The sequence below is a fragment of the Rhizophagus irregularis genome, chromosome 1, assembly GCF_026210795.1.
Source record: "Rhizophagus irregularis chromosome 1, complete sequence".
NCBI classification, from domain to species: domain Eukaryota; kingdom Fungi; phylum Glomeromycota; class Glomeromycetes; order Glomerales; family Glomeraceae; genus Rhizophagus; species Rhizophagus irregularis.
The window spans coordinates 6,227,793-6,248,019 of NC_089429.1; the positions used below are offsets into that span (position 1 = coordinate 6,227,793).

Below are 20,227 nucleotides of genomic sequence, written 5' to 3' on the forward strand. Positions count from 1 at the left end.
AAAATAATAATAAAATTTATAAAATAAAGAATATTATCTATATGGCTAATTTAATGTACACAACCTGCGGTCACAAATCGTTATGTAATGATAGAAATCGACATGGACACAAATTATATAAATGTCAGATAACGTTGGACATCGGATGCACATTTTATCGCATAACACATCTTATCATGAAGATCACGAAAATTATTAACATGAAAGCCATCATAATACGGCTCTCGCGCCCAACAATGCTATAGTAACTTTTGACCATGAAATTTTTTTTTATATCTTTCAATATCAAAACATAGTACTTTAGCAAACAATTTAGTTAGCCATTCTTTCTTTTTCTTGTATGTCAATTTTTCAATTTATCTACTATTTGCGCTAAATTTACTTGGTAGTGCAGAACGAAAACAAGGAAATATATGTGTATTCTAAATAAAATGAGTTCAAATTCTGGATAGTTAATAATTTTCATAAATGGAACAAACATCATATGCACAGTATCGCTTCTATAATTATACCGTACCATGCTGTAAACGATGTTACTTTTTAATCTCTACGATAATCAATTTTACCAATAGTGTCAAATATAATTCCAGTTTTTTCGATTTACAAAAAATCAAGTGAAAAACTTTTTGTTTATCATAAGTATGTCGATAAAATAAAAAAATAGAGTATAATACTTAACTTTTCCTAAATTTAAAAAAACATTAAAATTTTGATATAGTTGATATTTCTTATTGAAATTTAATTTATTCAAACATTTCTTTTTCAGCAGGCTTTCCAATAAATACTAATATTAAAAAAATAAATTGTGTACTCTTTTAATTTATTTATTTTTAGATTATATAGATGGGTCTATTCAAGGATAGATGGTGGAGATGAGTACCATTGAGTTCAAAATCATTGAATACAAGACACAGATGAAATATCCCTTAAAGATCAAACAGTATATTGTATAATCATATAAATTGATCAATGCTTGCACGGTTGCACCACCCCTTTCTAATTGATTAACGTTAATCGACTAATTAACCGATTAAGAGTTTAAACCAGTTCAAGATTTCTGATAACAATATAGACTTCGCTACTCATGATAACTTTTAACATGGATAAGCATCCAACTTAGAGTTAGAAACGGCAAATATTATAGACAACCTGATAATTTTATTCGGATAAAGATCGCTCTATCAGGATTTCTGTTGGTAATTTATTCTTTAAAAAATAATTATATCATACACTTTTACAATTTCCTATTTCTTTTTCGTGTTCATTTAATTCATTCTTTCTTCGGATTTCTAGTCGTCACCAGTGTTGGAAATTTAGAATTTAGATTATTTTATAAGTACAGAATTAATCATATAAAAAGAGTGTTTTTTTTTAAACCCAATAATATTTATTTAAATTTACTATAAAATTGAATACAAAATGAATAATATATAATAATTCCCTTAATAGATAATACAGTAAATATAAATTTGAATATACATTATACATATGACATATCCCTAATACATCTCATCTATAAATTCATAGGCTTTAATATATAAATCATTATATTCTTTAACTTTAATATTATATGATTCAAATTCCCTCAATTCATCTGTCATATTAAACAACTCACTTTTATACTTATGTATAATATATGTACTTACTTGGATTTCTATATATCCTTCAATAGCTAAATATTCAACCCTTTTTTCTTTCATAATATATTCCTTTATATATGGTAAAATATCATCAAATAAATTAATAATTCTGAATAATAATTTCTTAATAGAAATATGTTTTAAATTTTTTAAAAATACATCCCAAATATTTTTTCTAATCTGAGTATTAAAATATAAATTCAAATATTCTAACTTACAAGGAAGAACATGTGCTAATCTTAAAAACATTTCTATTGTAGATTCATCTTTTTCATTATGCGGAATTAAAACATATATAGAAAGATAATTAAGGTTTTGACCGAAAATATTGACTGAATCTAATGCAATATGAGTTTTCTGAATACTAGTCGTATATATATCAAAAAATTTAATTCTCTTACAATAATTATTAATAAATTCTAATGCTCTATATTTTAATACATCTTTTACATTTGAGCTAAATCCAATATTTTCTAAATATTCCCCAAAATTTTGAAATAATAATTGCATTAATAATACAATTTGTAAATTTCTATTTTCATCACTCATGAACAAATCATGTTCATCCTTTATAAATAAAGATATTAATTTAAATGGTTTGTTAAGATCAATGATTTGTTGAATAAAATTAGAATTAAAAATAAGACATTCAAGTATATGAATTGATTCTAAAACATTTAGTTGTTCAAATGCCTCTTTTATATGTAATATATTCCTAAAATTAATTCTATAAAATATGATTACCTTTAAAGGTTTTGAACTATTAGAATCACCTATGATATTATAAAATGGTATAATATCTGATGAAAATGGAAGTGTATGTTCATTTATATATTTAACATGAGCAAAAATAATTTTTTCAAGATTTCTTTGTGAATTAATAATTTGTGATAATATAATGTGATTATGTTTAAAACTTTTATATCCTGAAAATCTAACATGAAGTGATGAAATTAAATTGCAATGATAATAAAAACATTTTAAAAATTTATAATCAAATTTATATTTTACAATATCTTCATTAAAATGAAGTTTTAAATTTTTTAGTTTACTAATGAATTTTGGATTTTGTAAGATTAATTTAAAAATAGAATTAAAATATTTTCTACTCTCAAGGTATTTATAAGCAATTTCAATTTCAAAAGTGTATAATTTAGCTTCATTTTCGATAAATATTTTAATTAATAATAAAAAAATACGTCCTTTTGAACAGGTAAACATTTTGTTAGCTTCAATCCAATTTACAATAATGGAATATATGTTTCGTGTATTTATACATTTTATAAAATTGGAATAATTAAATAATGTTTTTGTAGGAAATACATTATTACTAATTCCACATCTACTTAATTGTGCTTTGTCTTTTTCATTTATTTTTTGTAAGTAAATTTCAATAAAGTGAAAATTTTTAGGATTTTTCATTGAAAACGGATCTTTCCATAATAATGGAATCGCAATTTGACACCAAAATTTATTAACTAAAATACATGAACGTAATGTTGGAATGTCATCCCTAAAATATTGAATAATATCATCTGTTAATTCGGGAAGATTTCCTAATAATACTTTTGAGCATGCCATATTGCAAACGAAAGAAAGAAAAAAGGGAGGAGTTTTTTTTTGAAATTATTAAAATTAGGGTATATTTATAATTATTTTCTTGATATATATGGCGATCAGGTGTCGGCATTTCGGCTATTCCATTCCATTTATAGATAACAAGGAATCATCATTTAACCAATCGGTTTTCAGAAAATCGCAAATGGTTAATTTATTAATTTATTCAGCTGCGAAAAATTCATATGATTTGTGCAAATTTATGTCGATCATTATGATACCCTCCTGGCCTCCTTAAATAATACTCTTTATGTGAACAATAACATATTAATACATGTATATACCCCAAAGTTACATAATTTTTTACTTTATTTAACCACACCAAATTTACATTTTCTGCAGTCATGTGATTTAGTTATATTAATTCATAATTTGTTTAGAATCTTCCTTGCTCCTCCTACCATCATCATAGTCTTGAAAAAATATTACCTTGATTTCAATGGAATAGATAGATGTTCAAATCCAAAATTCACAAAATCCCAAGATAGTAACAGATTTTTATATGTTGTATGTGGAATGAATAATGATTGTTATGTTGAATAAAAATAATTTATCTATCGAACGCGAAAAAAATCATTGACTTTGTTCCCTAATTTGTTTAATAAAATGGTATATATAAGTTTTGACAAATTTCATTAAAAAAAATAAATAAATAAATAAAGAACAAAGAATAAATGATATAAATTCATCAAATTATGTAAATTATGTACTAAAATCTGATTTTTACTGAAATGTAATTTTTAGACGAAAAACTTTAAGCAACTATTATTATTATTTTATGTACTGTACTTTCCTTTCTTCAACTATTAATTGGCTTGATTCTATAAGGGATAGTGCCATTATAAATAAATCCTTATTATTAGTATTATAATAATTTATGATGATAATAAGATATTTATGATAATAAGATATAGTATTTATTATATAAATGAAATTATTATTATGCAAAGATAGATATGCCTGACTCTTAGTTGCACTTGGTGAGTTTATAGAATATTCGACAAAATAAATAAATCTAATGTTATTTTTTGTTCTTAACTGTTAATATGTTTGCAATTATCGTAAGAGATATTGTTTATGGCTGTTTTATTATTATAAACAAGAGAATAGGTTATTGAACAACTAGAAGCAAGAATAATTATAAAGTCATAAAAGTAAATTTTCCTTTATAATATTACATAATACATTTTATTAAATTTGGATACTATTCAACTAGTATACTTTGGATACAGTGAATAAGCTTTTTTTTAAAAAGTATATTTTATTTTTATTAAATTATTAAAATTTATATAAATAAATTCATATTTCATAGAGTTAAATTTTTGCTTTAATCTATCTAATTCTATTAACATTGCATTATTTACTTTTATTGCCTTATAAAAAATGTTTGTCTGATAAATATTCGGAATGGAGTCAATTTTCCGGACATTTGCACGAATCGCACGCTATTATTCAATATTTGTTACAATTTAACACAAGATGCGGAGATTGGGAATTTTTAACCACATAAAAAACGTACAATATCATGATGAATGTCCAATAAATGACAAGTAAATGTTCGGAACGGGGTCGATTTTCCGAACAAAAAATCGAACAGTATTTGGACAATATTTTTTTAATGGGTTGCATCTTAGTCAAAAGAGCAAATTTATTTCTACTACAAATTAAAATACAATTAATAGATATCACTATTCCTCATTCTAACTTTATATTCTATACAGATGGATCAGTTAAATAAATTTGCACAGTCCAATGTTTGCTTTCACCTTTCATAACGTTATATATAGTTGTCTATAATTGATGATCCAAAATATTAGATCCCGAATTAAAAAGTCATTTTGTTTCAATTTCCTACATGGGCTAACTACTGGAGGTTTCAGACGTTAGTTATAGCCTTATAGGTAGTAATGCAATTTGCTGAGTCTGTGAAAGATAGTGCATGTGCTGTTGTATGGTAATGTGATTATTGCTGTTAGATTACCGGCAATGCAACGATGACAAATACAATGACATAGCAAATGAACTAGTCAAGGCTGGTTCGAGTATTAAAGACCCTATTCATTAGGTCTCATACAATGGAACAATGTTTATGTAATTGACTATAACATTAGAAAATGGAGTAACACCATCTGTCATACAAGCTCGAATTTTCACATCAGTTAACAATTCTACATTAAACGTCATATCCTAGAATATAATATAGATTGGTATTATACCAAACGATGGATCAATCACAACCCTTTTGACACTCCAACGAATGATATACTCTCATCCCTACAAAGTTCACGTATCAAAAAGGCCAACTTTATTTATCCGACGGCTGGCATACTTCAACGTAATTATCTACGACTCTATCCATCAGGACCAATACTTTGCATAGATTGTACACAACACCTGAAACTAATGATTATGTTGGATTATGCAACCATCATTATAACAAAATTTGGGACATTTTACGCAAATTCAAGCCTATTTTGAAGGACATTAACTTTAAATATGCCACTGACTAAACTTTTGACCTACATAGTGTTCCGAAAGGGTCGGGTCAAACCCGGGTCATTTGACCCGACCCGTGTTTAAAATCTGAATCAGGTTTATCATTATTTGACACGAGTCTTATATTCAACCTGACTCGTCGGGTCAGGGTCACACCTTTGCTTGACCCGGGTTGACCTGGGTTGACCCAGGTTTAATCAAATATTTATATTTAAAATATTTATAAACGTTTACATTACACGATTTTTAATTTCTAACTTTGTTTGTGTATAAAATGAGTGAAGCTGAGAAATTAACTCTTGGAAAGCGAACTTATTTAAGAAGTCTATAACACTTGAGCAGATCGAAATCAAGATGTTCTACTATGATGGAAGATATATGTTTAATAATAACTAGTCTATTTTATTAGATTTTATTAATTGTTATGAAAATATACTAGTTAAATATAGTAAAGTATTCACAGTTTCACACCTAGCAGCAATGGTAAGAGATTATATTGTAATCATTGAATAATATTAAAATTGGTTAAATTTTTTTTTTACCTGTAATTGAAAGTGTTACAGTTGAAGATTTTTTCTGGAGGAACCGGCCAAAAGAAGCAATCTAAAACCAAATACAAATCACGCGTTATATGTTTGAAATCAGGCTGGGCGTAAGGAGGATTTAAAAAATTATAAAATATCTGAAAATTTTATTTGGACCCGGGTTATCCGGGGGTTAAACTATATCGGGTCAGATCAGAGGTCGGGTCATGTAAATATTAACCCGGGTATTTGTACGGGTTGGTTTTTATACTCAGGTCAAGTTCGAATACATCCTCAAACCCGACCCGACTCGACCCTTTCGGAACACTAGACCTACATCATCGTATCAACAATTCAACGTTTGTTGATACTATCAATGTCTTTACAGCATCCAACAATTTGTCAAGTGACCACCTTGTTTATTTGCTTCTTTACAATTTAATCCCAGCAGATTTAACTGCCCTATTTTACAATTATATAGGTAAAAGTCGTCTTCGAGACGCCGCCTTCAAAGTATTTATTACCACATTGATGCAAGAAATTAACACATCAATATGGAACGAACGTTCATCTAAATTCAAACAGTGGGAACTTCACAGAGAAAAAGAAGAAATGTTATTATGTTATTATAACCATTACTTCAAATGAGATCATAATAATGTCTCAGTAAACTACAACAACATCGCATCGATGATATAATTATGCATCATGCACCTTTCACAATACTTCCCTATATTCAACCGAGGGACGTATTGACAATAATGCACATATTCGGTAGACATCTAGTAATTTTTTACATTCTGGTTCTTTGGAAACATATAGAGATAGTTTATTATTTGATACTATAGATTTGTGGATTTATATAATATTTTTTATGATTTTTCTTTAATTAATAAATAATTCTATCTAGTCTAACTACATATTTTTATTTCTTCTATTAATTTTATACCTCGGTGGGTTCGGCTGTGCTTTTTAAGCATTCCGTTCATGATTCTATTTTACATCAAGGTGACATTACCCTCACGGCTATAGTGATTTGATTATCAGTTGTTAGAGTTACTTTCAATTCTAGTATATAGTTTCTTTGTGATTTTTTAACTTTGTCCACTTTGAGAAATAAAAATAAAAATAAAATAAAGGAGAGAATTTAGCAACCACCAATTATAATATACAATAATGTGAATTTTATATTAATATTTACCAATATAATTACTGCTGCACATCCTACAAAAAGGAAAAGAAAAAAATGTCAAATGTCTTTATTTTTTTAATTTTTCTTTTTTTTTTTAAAAAAAAATATAATCAAAGTTGGATGTATCAATTTGACTGTACATAAGAATGACTGAAGAATTCCTGAGTTTTAATTAGTCTAGTAACTCCATCATTGTTACCATTCTAATTAATAATAAGTTCCAATTCTTTAACTGATTAACTGATTTGCAAATTTCTTTATATTCGTATAACATCAATATTTGAAAAGCAATGCTTAGTAAATTTTGTATTTTTCATTAATAAAAAGACGAGTAATTTCATTGTAAACAATCAACACTCCAGCTAACTCTTTGGTTACATTTAAATTTAAATGTTTACAAAAATTAACATAATTAAATAAAGGTTTTTTGTATTAATTAATTGTAAGGCCACACAAATTCAATTTTTCGGTTCACGTAACATTGAAATTTAAAATCAACCCGGGGACCCGGGGTTTATTGTTTATTAGTAAAAAAAGTTTATATATAAAATCGTGACATTTGATTGGTTGACTTTTAAAAGGGAGGAATTTATTTTCGCTCTAGAAGTTCTCAGCCGCGTGATAAACTTACCCGCCAATAAAATTACGTCCTGATCACATGATAAATTTTTTATATATAAACTTTTTTTTATTGAAATTTGAAAAAGTGACCCGGCCGGGTGAAGTGAACCGAAAATTCGAATTTGTGTGGCCTAAAGTTCATATTATTTGTGAAATAATTACATCTAGTAGGAATTTTCCTTTTGAGTAATTTAATATTTCCAAGGATTTCTCCACAGAATTGGAATAGTAATCTCACACTGAGTTTTTTTATATATTATTTATTAACTAAAAGGCAATAATGAAGAGTATTTTTATCATTATGTAACTCTTTGAAAAATATTAAATAAAGAACTTCTTTGTTTAATTAGAACATTTATTATTATCTATTATTATTATTATTTTAGGTTAAAGGTTAAAAGTGCGCATAATTATTAATAATAAAATGAATCAAATTATATTACAAGTACCGTAATTTTCTGCAAAATTTGACCGCAAGTCCCAGGATTATGCCAAAGATCTACTGATTGCTCGCTCAATAATGCAGTAAGTCACAAAAAAATCTATCAGAAATTTTAGTTAAAAATTTGTTAAATGGAATAAAAATACAAAGAAAAATTTCACAGTAATTCATATGCATTTTACATAATAAAACTATTATTTCATAATAATGATCAATCATCTTAAAATTTAGCTGCTAATTCACATTTACCAAAAAAAAAAGAATTCTTTATAATTTTGCAACATTTGCGGCTAGATTTTTTGTGCCTTACTGCACTATGATTAAGAATTGCGTAACTATTGCGTAGTCAATTATCCACAGGCACATGCCAAAATCTTGCAGCACAGCCGCTAGTGATACTGCACTTGCAACGTGAATATGTCACAAATAAAAAAACAATTCATTTTGAATACTCTTTCAGTAAAAATAACTATTATTTTATAGTAGCCAAATTTAAGAAGTCAGTGATGTTCTTTAATTGGGTTATGGTACATTTCAGTTCGCTGAAGGAATGTTTCACCGAAGGGATGTTTCACCGAAAGGACATTTCACCAAAAGTGCATTTTATCGAATCCATTTTTCTGAATCATCCATTCCATTCCCCCGAAAATGGTAGCGATTAATATTTTTATAAAAAATATTCATCATGTAATGAAAATTAAAATTATTTTTAGAGGTCTTTTTTCCAGGACATTATCACTTTAACATTCAAGCAAGCAAGAAATAAATAACTTTATTTTACTAAAAACATTTATTCACGAAGAAGTAAGTACTAAAAAAAAAATTCAATAAAAATCATCTAATTCAAAAATTTTTCTAGAAAAGATTTCTTTATGTACTTAATAAAAAGCTTTGGCGAAATGGAATTCAGCGAAGCGCCTCTTTGGCGAAATATCCCTTCGGCGAAACATCCTTTCGACAAAAAGTCCAGATACCTTTTACTTGATATTCAGAGGGTTCCATAATGGTATTAGATTTTTCATTCTTGCCTTTTACTAGTTAATAGAACTTGGTGAGATTATTATTCCAATTTTATGGAAAGATCTCTAGAAATGTTTGTGTAAAAAGTGAATTTTCTGAGATGTAAACATTTATCATGCGGATCTATTAAATAATATAAAGAACTAAGCTGTATACAAAACCCGTGCAAAAATTTTATTTAATTATGTTAGTTTTTGTAAGCATTATTTACAATCAACGAGTTAGTAGTTATGTCTTATGTGGTATATTGGATCGAATATAAGTGATAGTAGTGATAGTGATTTAACTGGATTGATAGAAACGTACAGATTAATTAAAGAATTGGGACTTATTATTAGGTATATTAGCAATCAACATACTGTATTATAATGATGAGTAAAGGAATATAAATTTGTATATAATAAATACAAAAAATAGTTTATTAGCTTAAAATTCTACCTAGCAATAATACCATCTGAATTATTGACTAATATCGATTCATTTAAAGCAATTACTTTTAAAAGACTGCATTAAAAATTCATGACTGTTGTTAAATATTGAGAATATTGAGGCCAATGTTGTATCCTCCACAGAATGTCGTTAATGTTCCAGAATGATTTTTTGATCAACTTTAGTGCTAACTGAAACAAATATTTGTAATGTAACCAATAAAATCTACATAAGCCAAATTTTCAAAGTTTTTGATTACTCCTTCTCTTTTATATTCATTAATCACTTTTGTACAATCATCATCTATATCATTTCCAGTAGTAAACAGGGAGAGTGCATGCCTGCCTTTCCATTCTTCTAAGAATTCCTCCAAGTTTTTTAAAGAAAATTTAAATTTACGACTGAACCTAATTTCTTTTAAATTGGTTGGCATTGACCTAATTAATACTCTTAATAATTCTTCTCCATTGTTCAAAGAGCAAGTATCATCATCATCTAATATAACTATTAATAATGACTTTAAATTTTTACAAACTCCTAGTAGTTTTTCAAGTTCAATAAAATGCGCCTTTGTTGGCGAAAATGCAATTGATAAATATTCAATTGAAGGAAATTTCATAAATTTTACGAATAAAGTATACAGAATTTCCATTAAATTCATCATATTCGTAATCAATATTATAGGGTTCGAACAAAATTTTCTTGAGATTTGCTCCACTATTTTCAATTATACTAGAAATCACGTTTAACCTATTACCCTCTATATTAAGAATTTCAAGTTCGCGATAAGCTTGCATTTGCAATTTTTCCAATTTTTCTTCATTAAAAAAAAGATAAACATCAATTGTTAATATTTTTATATTATAAAATTTTGGAAGTACCTCTTGCAATAAAGTGTGTTCATAATTTTCCACATATCGGGCAAACAATTGAGATTTCAGCTTTTTTTCTAGCGCGAGAAAAACTTTTTCGTAAGGATCATTATCTGTAAAATACCCATAATCAAAATCATCATCCCATTGAAAATACTTTAAGTTCTTTTGAACCTCAATTAACTTAACAATCCCATGATTAGGTTTTATGTCAACATTAACAATGATAAGTCTCTGTAAATATTGACAGAATTGTGAACCATGGCTTCTGGAAATTGAAATATTTGGTGTTTAATTGATCTCATATCAAAATATTTCAATTCTAAACATTTTTTCATAAAGAGAAAGTAAAATTTTTGTTGCATATTAAATTGATTATAATCTAGATCTGAACCAATAGAAATTATTTCCTTTATAATATTTACATTGACACTTCTACAGTAAGAAAAATAATCAAACAAAAGTGATTGATTTGAACCTGAAGGTAATTGTATTTCTTGATTTGTTATGAATTCTTTGATATCGTCAAATAAATATTGAGAAATATTATGAATAAAGAGATATTGTTACAGTAATTAATACCATTGTAGCACCAGGGATTCCTCCATAAAATTGGTATCGCAGTTTCACACCAAAGTCTATTAATCATTAGACATGAAAAGAGAGATTTCGAATCTTCTCGTAATTCCTCAAATATTAAGAAAAGAATATCTTTGTTGAGTTTGGACATTTTTAATAAAATGGTTTAAAATAAAATAAACTCTACATAACCGAAGTATTTTCAAGGGTAATTTTTCAAAGTATTAATACAAAAGAAAATTTAATACTACAAAAGAAAATCACAAATATTACGACAAATGTCATGTGATTGCTATTTTCCGTTGGGTTTGGAATAATCCGCAAATTAAATATAAATCACGTGCTAATGGCCATATTCATTATTGCAGCAAGAATTATTAAACTTTTTTATATGATAGTTAAACTACTATATATAAATAACTTAAAAAATTCAAATAAAAACTACATTCATAATCCTTCCTACAACCACGAATACTCTGAACTTAATCCAGTAAACTCTGTTTGTTCATTTATATTATGCATTTAATAGAACAAACACTTTTTTTAACAAGAAGCCGCAGTGATGGCCGCAGCTGCTATAATGAATTCGGCTTATCAAATTATTTTTCCACTATTATTATTAATATTATCTTTAATCTTTAAGAATTCAGCCGCATAATTCAGGTTCGATTCGTCGATGACCATTCGGTAAAGAGTCTAAATTAAAAAAGTAAATCGAAATACAACAATCGTTTTTCAAAAATACGACTTCGTATAGAAGTCAAAATTAAGTTAATGAGAAAGAAATTGCTAGCAGTAACTACTAACTAGAATCAAAATTTATAGAAAACAGAAAATAAATAATCACAACAAATGATATCTTTATTCTACAAGAGCGAGTAGGGAACATTTAAATTAATGTTGAACATTTCTTTTTATCAAATTAATTATTTTTAGCCATTTTCCATGAATTTCTTTATTTTCATATTTTAGGTAATCCTTTTAAAACAGATTCGTATAGGTAGGTGAATTTAAAGTAATTTCAAGCTTAATATTTTGTTTTTATTTTGGCTCAAAACATTTGTTTGTTTTTTACTTATTTAAGTTGAATAGGTTGAATGTGTATTAAAATATCAATTATATCATGGACACTTCACAGATCGATGGTTTACACGAACTTAAGTTTATACTATTAAAATTTGTCCAATTTACATGGTGTACGCCAGATTTCAATGAAGTTTCCAGTTTTTTATAAAAAGAGTTCCGGCATCCTATAAAAAAGAAGAGAGAAAAATCCTTAGCATCCTAAAAAAAAAGAAGAGATCCTACGTTGATATGTTTCTTTAATTCAATTGAACCCACCACTCCCATACATACCTAAGTCAGATTCGTCAATCCGGTAATCTAAAAGAACAAAGAAAAAGAAACGTTACTTTAACCCAATTAAACCACCAATACACTCTCCTACAGGTTCGTTCAACTTTCCAGCGTTTCTTTAGCCTAATTAAACCCAATCCCCCTCTGCATAGCAACCTACAGTTTCAAGTCTCAAAGAGTTGGTATTTCTACCCGACGTCTGACGTCCTACAAAAAAAAAGAAAGAAATCCAGCGTCCTACAAAAAAGAAAGCGTCTTATATAAAGAAGTTGGCTACAAAGAAATAAAGAGAGGAAAAAGAATGGGGGAGAAAAGCGGGATAAATTTTTTTAAAAATCTAAAAAAAAAAAACGAATAAAAAAAAATCAATAAAAAATAATTTTCGATCAAAAGACCGAAATTTTCGAGAACGAAATAAAAAAAAAATTTCGAATTAATTAAATAAAAAAACGGTTAAATAACCTGACCCGATACACTTGAATTAGACTCACTCTTATCCATTAGAATAACTCTTTGTTTGTTAATTTTGTTAATTGATAATTGATCATTAATGTAACAATTGTAACATGTATCTTAAATTTAATTTACAAAATTTATAATATTGAAACATAGATACTGTACCATCAGATAAAATATACAAAAGATATACATATACAACATATAAAATAAATAACGGACAAATTTCCTACATGATTTTAATAAATAAATAATCCAATTCATCGGATGTAACAATATTAATTCCTTCAGTTGATTCTTTAATATATTAATAATTTTTATTTCTTCATTCATCCAACTGCAACCATCAGTTACTTCGTGTAGTATACCCAGAAAAATCTACATTCACAAATTCAGTTCTCAATATTACAACTCTTAATGATATGATTGTATTTACTAATGAAGATAATTTTCCGGTTATTAACACTGCATTAAATAAGACAACATAAGAGTAATTTAAAAATTTAATAATGCGCGAAATTAATTAAAATTTAATATAGATCTTATAAATGGTAGTGATATATTAGTTAAAAGAATTTCCCAACAACCAAAAAATTAATGCTCATTTTTAATGACAATTCAAGTATATTCCACAATATTTGATAAATTTGACGATAATGTTTATACGCACCAAAATATGGTATTAAAATAGCTTTCAAGTTTGGGATAATTGATTAATAACGAAAATTTGAGGGAATCTAAAGAAGAAAAAAGGAAATGTGAGGGTGAGAGGAATTTTTGAGAGGTTTATCACGAAATTCTTGCATTTTTCTATTTTATTCTTAACTTGTTTGTGGCAATTTCTAATTCATCCAGTCTTTCCTTGCAATTACGAAAATTATTTATTATTACTACAAAGATCTTTAATATCATTTTTAGTGCAATATATTGTATGATCAATAGTACTATATAACTAACATAAACCTCTTTTCAAAAGATACTTTCCAATTTATTGATTTAATTGACCATTCAGTTGTGATCATACCCAAATTTTTTAGATTATCAAGATTATCTATTGGGCGATAACGTTTATGTCAATTATGTGTGACAAATTTTTATTTAAAAGAAATTTCAGATCAGCGTGCTCTTTATTGTTAAAGTCTTAAAGAATCCAGTAACAGATTTACTTTTAAACATTACCTCTTTCATAAATTCAAATAATTAATTACTAATAAAAAATTTATAATGTGTGACCGACCCAATCGTACGAAATTTACGGATGTTAAAAAATCTTTAAATTTTAAAACTTCAATTAAAATTCCGTATAATTATTTAAATACAGTAAATAAAAATGTAAACGGGGAAGTACTAAGTATCTTATGATTGATTACATTATGTTGTTGATTATTTTTAAACGAAAATCTCACTAATATTTCCTCTACTATTAAAAGTGGTCACAGTTACTACATATTGTTATAGTTAAAGAATAGGTACTAAAAAAGATTTAAAAATAGCTGCTCCTTGGTATGAAAAAGCTGAAATATAATAGCTATGAACAATCTTGATATTTGAATATGAATTATATACATTATACAATTTATTAAAATTAATTTATCTTCGTGTATTCATTTATTTTATAATTTATTTTTATTTTCGTTTTTATTCTTCTTTAAAAGAACCTTCCCTTTCTTTTTCCTTATTATATTATTAATTAACAATTATTTTTCATTTTATGTATTCATTTTTTTTTTAAATAAAAAAATAAATTTGTAATATAATATAAACATTTTCAACATTACAATTTTCTATTATCGTTTAACCATTGGACATTACTAATTGCGCTAATAAATCTCAAATCTTTTGTTACCACATTTATTATTTCGATCAGGAAATGTACTTATTACTCCTCAAAAACTATTTCCAAATATGTGTTAAATGGCAAATAAGAAAACTTAGATCTCGAGAAGATCAAATACAATATCGATATATATCGATGATGCAACAATACACATGAGCGCGCTGTGGCCAACCCATCACAATTTCCACACGTGCACTACGTCCGCCGCAATCTCCTCTTCGGCCACTTCCTCAGAAAATACGATCCTTTGCAAGGTCATCATCAACGATTACGTCGTCGTGACTTACTCCGTCTTCAATAAAATAAAATCATTCATATCAGTATAACAGGCTTGCTAAAGTTAACTGTAATCACGTTCGATATTTTTAAGAAAAGAACGTATAATAATAAAACTTTGAATTACTGATAATTTCGAATTGCATGTTAGCATCAAATTATCCTTTGATTATCGTATATTGATTCATAATTTTATGTTTAGTAATTGATAAAATAATTTTTTTTTACGTTCATCTTAACACCAGTGTGGTCATTTGTCATTGGCCATTTGGCCTTAATTTATTCGGTCATTTCACTCATTTGATTCTGATCATTCAATGGTATCACTTACACCTTCAGTTTTTTTGGTCAACCAAAGGTTTAACAAGAGGATATAGCTTTCACGAACTTCGCTTCTACCAACAGAAATTTTTGTTATAATAATATGCGATATTGAACCTTGTTTAAATTTTGTCCCAGCCAGCTTGGAAGTTACATCGGCCAAATGCTTCCTTTACTATAACCATGAACATAATATGCGCAGTAGTTGGTCCATTAGCAGCTTTTTACAAAAGATTCCAGAGATGAAAGATTTAAGTTTTTATTTACTCATGTATAATATTATCATAATTAATCTTCTTTCTATGCGGATAGCAAGTTCAAACTTGACGAATAACAGAATTGGCTCCAATAATGGATCCATTGGTAATTGTCATAACTGATCTGATTTTACCGAGGTTTGTTGAACTTCGCTTTATGGTAATAGAACATCAACGTTTGAGTTTTATATAATGCAGATGCAAACGATGGGTATTTTGTTTCCTATCACCAGCAGGTATACCATCGATTTCATTAAAGATATGTGTTTCTTTTTCCGTAACCTCATTTGTGCTTTGATTGAGAAAATCACTAATCGACCTAAAAGTTTTTTTTTTGTTATTAACGGACTTCAAAAAGTTTTTTTTTTGTTCCCAGTATCATCAGTATTAGGATCAATCCTTTGAGTTAATTGCAATAAGATATTCCGGGAGAACGTTCTTTGATCTTAAATTAAGTCATCTTTGCAAATCTTCACGAGATTCTGATCACCGCGAAAATTTTTGAGAATTTGGCGACATTTTTCTTTTCATAATGGTACAGTTTTAGATAAGGTAGGTGAGGCAACTGTCAGGTCAATTTAGTACGTGGAATACAAAAGTGCGAGCGCAGAGAAAGGAACATATCTTTTTAAAACTTCCTTTATTATATTTATCAACTTCATTTTTTAAATAAAAAGAATCAAATAAAGAAATTATTTATTGGAACATAATTTCATTTAAAAATCTAAGCATTTACAGTATATTTTTTTTTAATGAAATGATATAATACAATTTATATATTTTACTTTCTTCTACAGTAAATATACATGATGTCAATTCTTTTTGTTCATTACACGATTTAGATATTATGATTGGTATTTTCTCTTATTACTTTCTCGGCTTTTTTAATACATCATAATGATCTGACCCACCCGGTTATGCTAAAGGATATCCAACAAAACTAGATATACAGTAATAAAATAGTTATGACATGTAATAGTGATAAAAAAAATATTATTAATTAAGTTATTAGTTTGATTTCATAATAAATTTAATGACATGATATTATCCGCCAAGAAATCTGTTAAATATCCGCGAAATTATTTTATCCGGATACTAATCACTAAATTGCGCATAATATATAAAATCTATTTTTAACCATATATTATAAGTAATTTGAACAGTTGTAACGAAATTATTATTTTGTCAGATATAAGTAATTACATAATTATGTTATATCCATCCCTTACATATTGTAATATATAAAAATGAAGTTCTAATGCTAGTATCAAAAGTATCACTCCCCAAAAAACATTTTCTGTATATTCAAAAATACTAATTATTATAATAAAAAATTTGTAAAATTGGTATGTCACCTAATAGTTATTGGCTTAATTGTCTTATTTAAGGCGTTTCTCTCAATATGATTTGAGTAGTTATAAAGTAGGAAAGTAGGCGCTTTAGAGTCATTATTTTTTCGGTAAGATAGTAGGATCAGAAAATTTAGATAATTCTATTGCGTGAACTTTGCTTCTCGTTCCCTTAAGATAAGTTCACGTTCTTTTAAAGCTAGTTCTCTTTCTCGATAGTATTCAAGTTCTGTAATAGTATTTTCCTTGGTTTCCTTATTATTATTATTATCACCGTCATCAGAAATTACAATTGTCTTAGATTTCTTTTGTGCATTTGCGTTTCAGTAGTTGATTTTGTTTTTTTTAATCTGTGCATTTGCTAAAATATGGAAAAAAAATAATCATCTTATCCTAATTTTGCTAGTCCTTCGCAGCCACAATGTGCAGAATTTTGTTGGCAGACGCCAAGATTTGAAGTTTCGTTCGAGAATCCTGAATGGAAAGCATTAAAATGGCCACAGTAATAACATTTTTCTGGATTGTCTTGATCGTTCAGGTAATTTTGACAGCCGCAATTTTTGTTTTGATATTGACAAATTCGAAGTGACATCTAGAAAAATTTAATCCATTAAATTAAATTAAATATATCATAAATTTACAATTTTTATGTACAATATTACCTTTACGTTTGTAAAATTGAACATTGCGGGCTATCACGTCCTATATTATATGTTTGATGAATGTTAATAGCTATGAATCTTTCTTTATCCAATCTTTGTTCTCCATAATAAATTAAATTGTAACGAATAATTTGATTTTCTCATCACGACTGAAGATGTAAGAAACTAAAACCTTTCCGACACAAAAGTCTGTGTCACAATCTGTCTTTTGCCTTTCGATGGAACAGAATGAAGCAATTCGGTTGTCTCTTTAACTTCTTTTCATATAAATGGTCCTAAATTAGACGCAAGCTAATAACATAAAAATTTTATTATATACTACATTATAAGAATATATAAAATAAATAATTAAAATGTTACATACTGTAAAATTGCTGTTACAAGTTTGAGATCTTTTCCTCGGCGGTTGCTTAAGGCGTGTGTTGCGCCGTTGCCTCTGCAACATTAGTATTATCAGGTGAAGTTGCATCATCAATTTTTGACATACATTTATTAAGTGATATAATGACTCACTTTTGAGGGTAGAAGGTAAAATTTAACCAAATTTATAAAAATGATATTAATAAACATTATAATAAAAGTAAAGAAATGGAACTTATCAAAAAAGATTTACTAACCTGCAGCATCATCTTCACCTGTCTGAATATTATTAAATATTTGGTCAAGTAAAAAATACATATATATCATTTTTTAAAGTATTATTATTATATTTTTTCTTGAATTTTTCTATATGATAAATAATTAAATATTATATAGTATAAAATTAAATAAAAGTAAATGAAAAAATTGTAATATCATTCTTACCTTTTGTAATGCACCTGGCATGATTTAAAAATTAAATGTTCTTCCCAATCCATTGTTCTGTCTATATTATTTAAAATTGTTGCCTGTAAGCGCAAAGATCTTTTGCTTGTGTATAGTCTAAATCTGCAATAATGCAGCCCCAACCGACTTTATAAATGTGTTTAAGCTGTGATGGAGTGCCAATTAATTTATATAAAAGGTTAAATAGAGTATTGAATTCTTTCATATGCAACAATTGTTGCGCAAAAGTAAAATCTAAATAATAAATAAGAATATTAATGTAATGCATAATGATCAATAATAATATATATAATAGAAAAACTTACTTAATTATGTTCGGTATTATAGTCATTTCACTGCTACACGTTTAAAAGAAAGGTCTATTTGAAAATATTCACACTTTGTCATTCAACTGATCGCTGTGAAATAGTACAAATTATCGTCACATGTTTATCTTCAAAAAAAAAAAACTCTAAAGAAAATATTATTAATTCCGTTAAAATTTTGATATTTATTATTTAAATTCATTTGCTATATAATATTTACCTAATCGCTTCACATAATCACAAAATTATTTAATGTACGTGAATCATTATAAACAACACCATGAAGTCCTTGTCCTTTGAGGGTGAATTTCTTTTTGTATCTTATCAACATAATATCGAAGATGATCATTATTATTTAAAGATATATGCACTTCAAAAAGACAATCAGTTCCGAAGTATGAGTATATCTTGATAAGATTTCCTAAATAATATTTAATTAATAAATTGAATAAAACTTTATTTATTACTTGGCTATAATATAAAAAATTTTATCATCATTTTCATGTTATAGATACTCACATATGATATTTAGCTACCTCTGCTATAAGATCATTCTTCATAAATAATATCTTCCTTATTAGTATTCATGGTTAAAAGTTTTATTCGAAAGAGAACGAGGGAAAAAAAAATCTTCTTTGATCGACTGATTATTATTTATTATTGTATGTATTACACAACATGATCTTATGTTTAAAAATTGTAAAAAAGCGTGCAGTATTTTAGTATTTAGTATTTCCAGTTCATCTTAACCCACTATTTGAACTATTGTTACTGCTCTATATACTTCTTTCTGAATATTAAATAAATCTATATTTAGTTTATGTGTAAGGTGATATGGTTGAGGACAGCCTCTGTATTTACATTTTGGCTAAATTTTCAAAGTACGCATTCCTGAAACAGAGCGTCCGTAATATTTCAATTTCATTATCAAGTAAACGAAGAAAGTAGAAATTATATATTAAAATCATTCTTACTGATTGAAGTGGTAGGTAATTTTCATTTTTATCTTTAGAATTTTTTCTACGACAGAATTTATAACACTGCCAAAAACATAGAATAATTATTAGACGAATGAAATGACACTAAAGAATAATACTGAACCGTTTAGGTGCAAAAATACTCCGATATCATCACTTATTCCATAATATTAA

The 20,227-nt window shown here is 26.9% G+C and overlaps 3 protein-coding genes across 3 annotated transcripts; all 3 read right to left on the reverse strand.

Moving 5' to 3' along the window:
- Positions 1–1,499: 1,499 nt before the first annotated feature.
- OCT59_001297 (uncharacterized protein) lies at positions 1,500–3,221 on the reverse strand (the record flags this gene model as incomplete). Its single annotated transcript, XM_025316160.2, has 1 exon — positions 1,500–3,221. The coding sequence occupies one exon, from the start codon at positions 3,219–3,221 to the stop codon at positions 1,500–1,502; it is 1,722 nt and encodes a 573-aa protein (XP_025181299.2).
- A 6,947-nt stretch (positions 3,222–10,168) lies between these two features.
- Positions 10,169–11,583, reverse strand: OCT59_001298 (uncharacterized protein; the record flags this gene model as incomplete). Its single annotated transcript, XM_066139462.1, has 4 exons — positions 10,169–10,549; positions 10,623–11,036; positions 11,114–11,367; positions 11,436–11,583. 4 exons carry the CDS (start codon positions 11,581–11,583, stop codon positions 10,169–10,171), a joined length of 1,197 nt encoding a protein of 398 aa, XP_065988863.1.
- Positions 11,584–17,672: 6,089 nt separating this feature from the next.
- OCT59_001299 (uncharacterized protein) lies at positions 17,673–17,970 on the reverse strand (the record flags this gene model as incomplete). The annotated part of the gene is made up of 2 exons (XM_066139463.1): positions 17,673–17,876; positions 17,947–17,970. 2 exons carry the CDS (start codon positions 17,968–17,970, stop codon positions 17,673–17,675), a joined length of 228 nt encoding a protein of 75 aa, XP_065988864.1.
- Between the last annotated feature and the right edge of the window lie 2,257 nt (positions 17,971–20,227).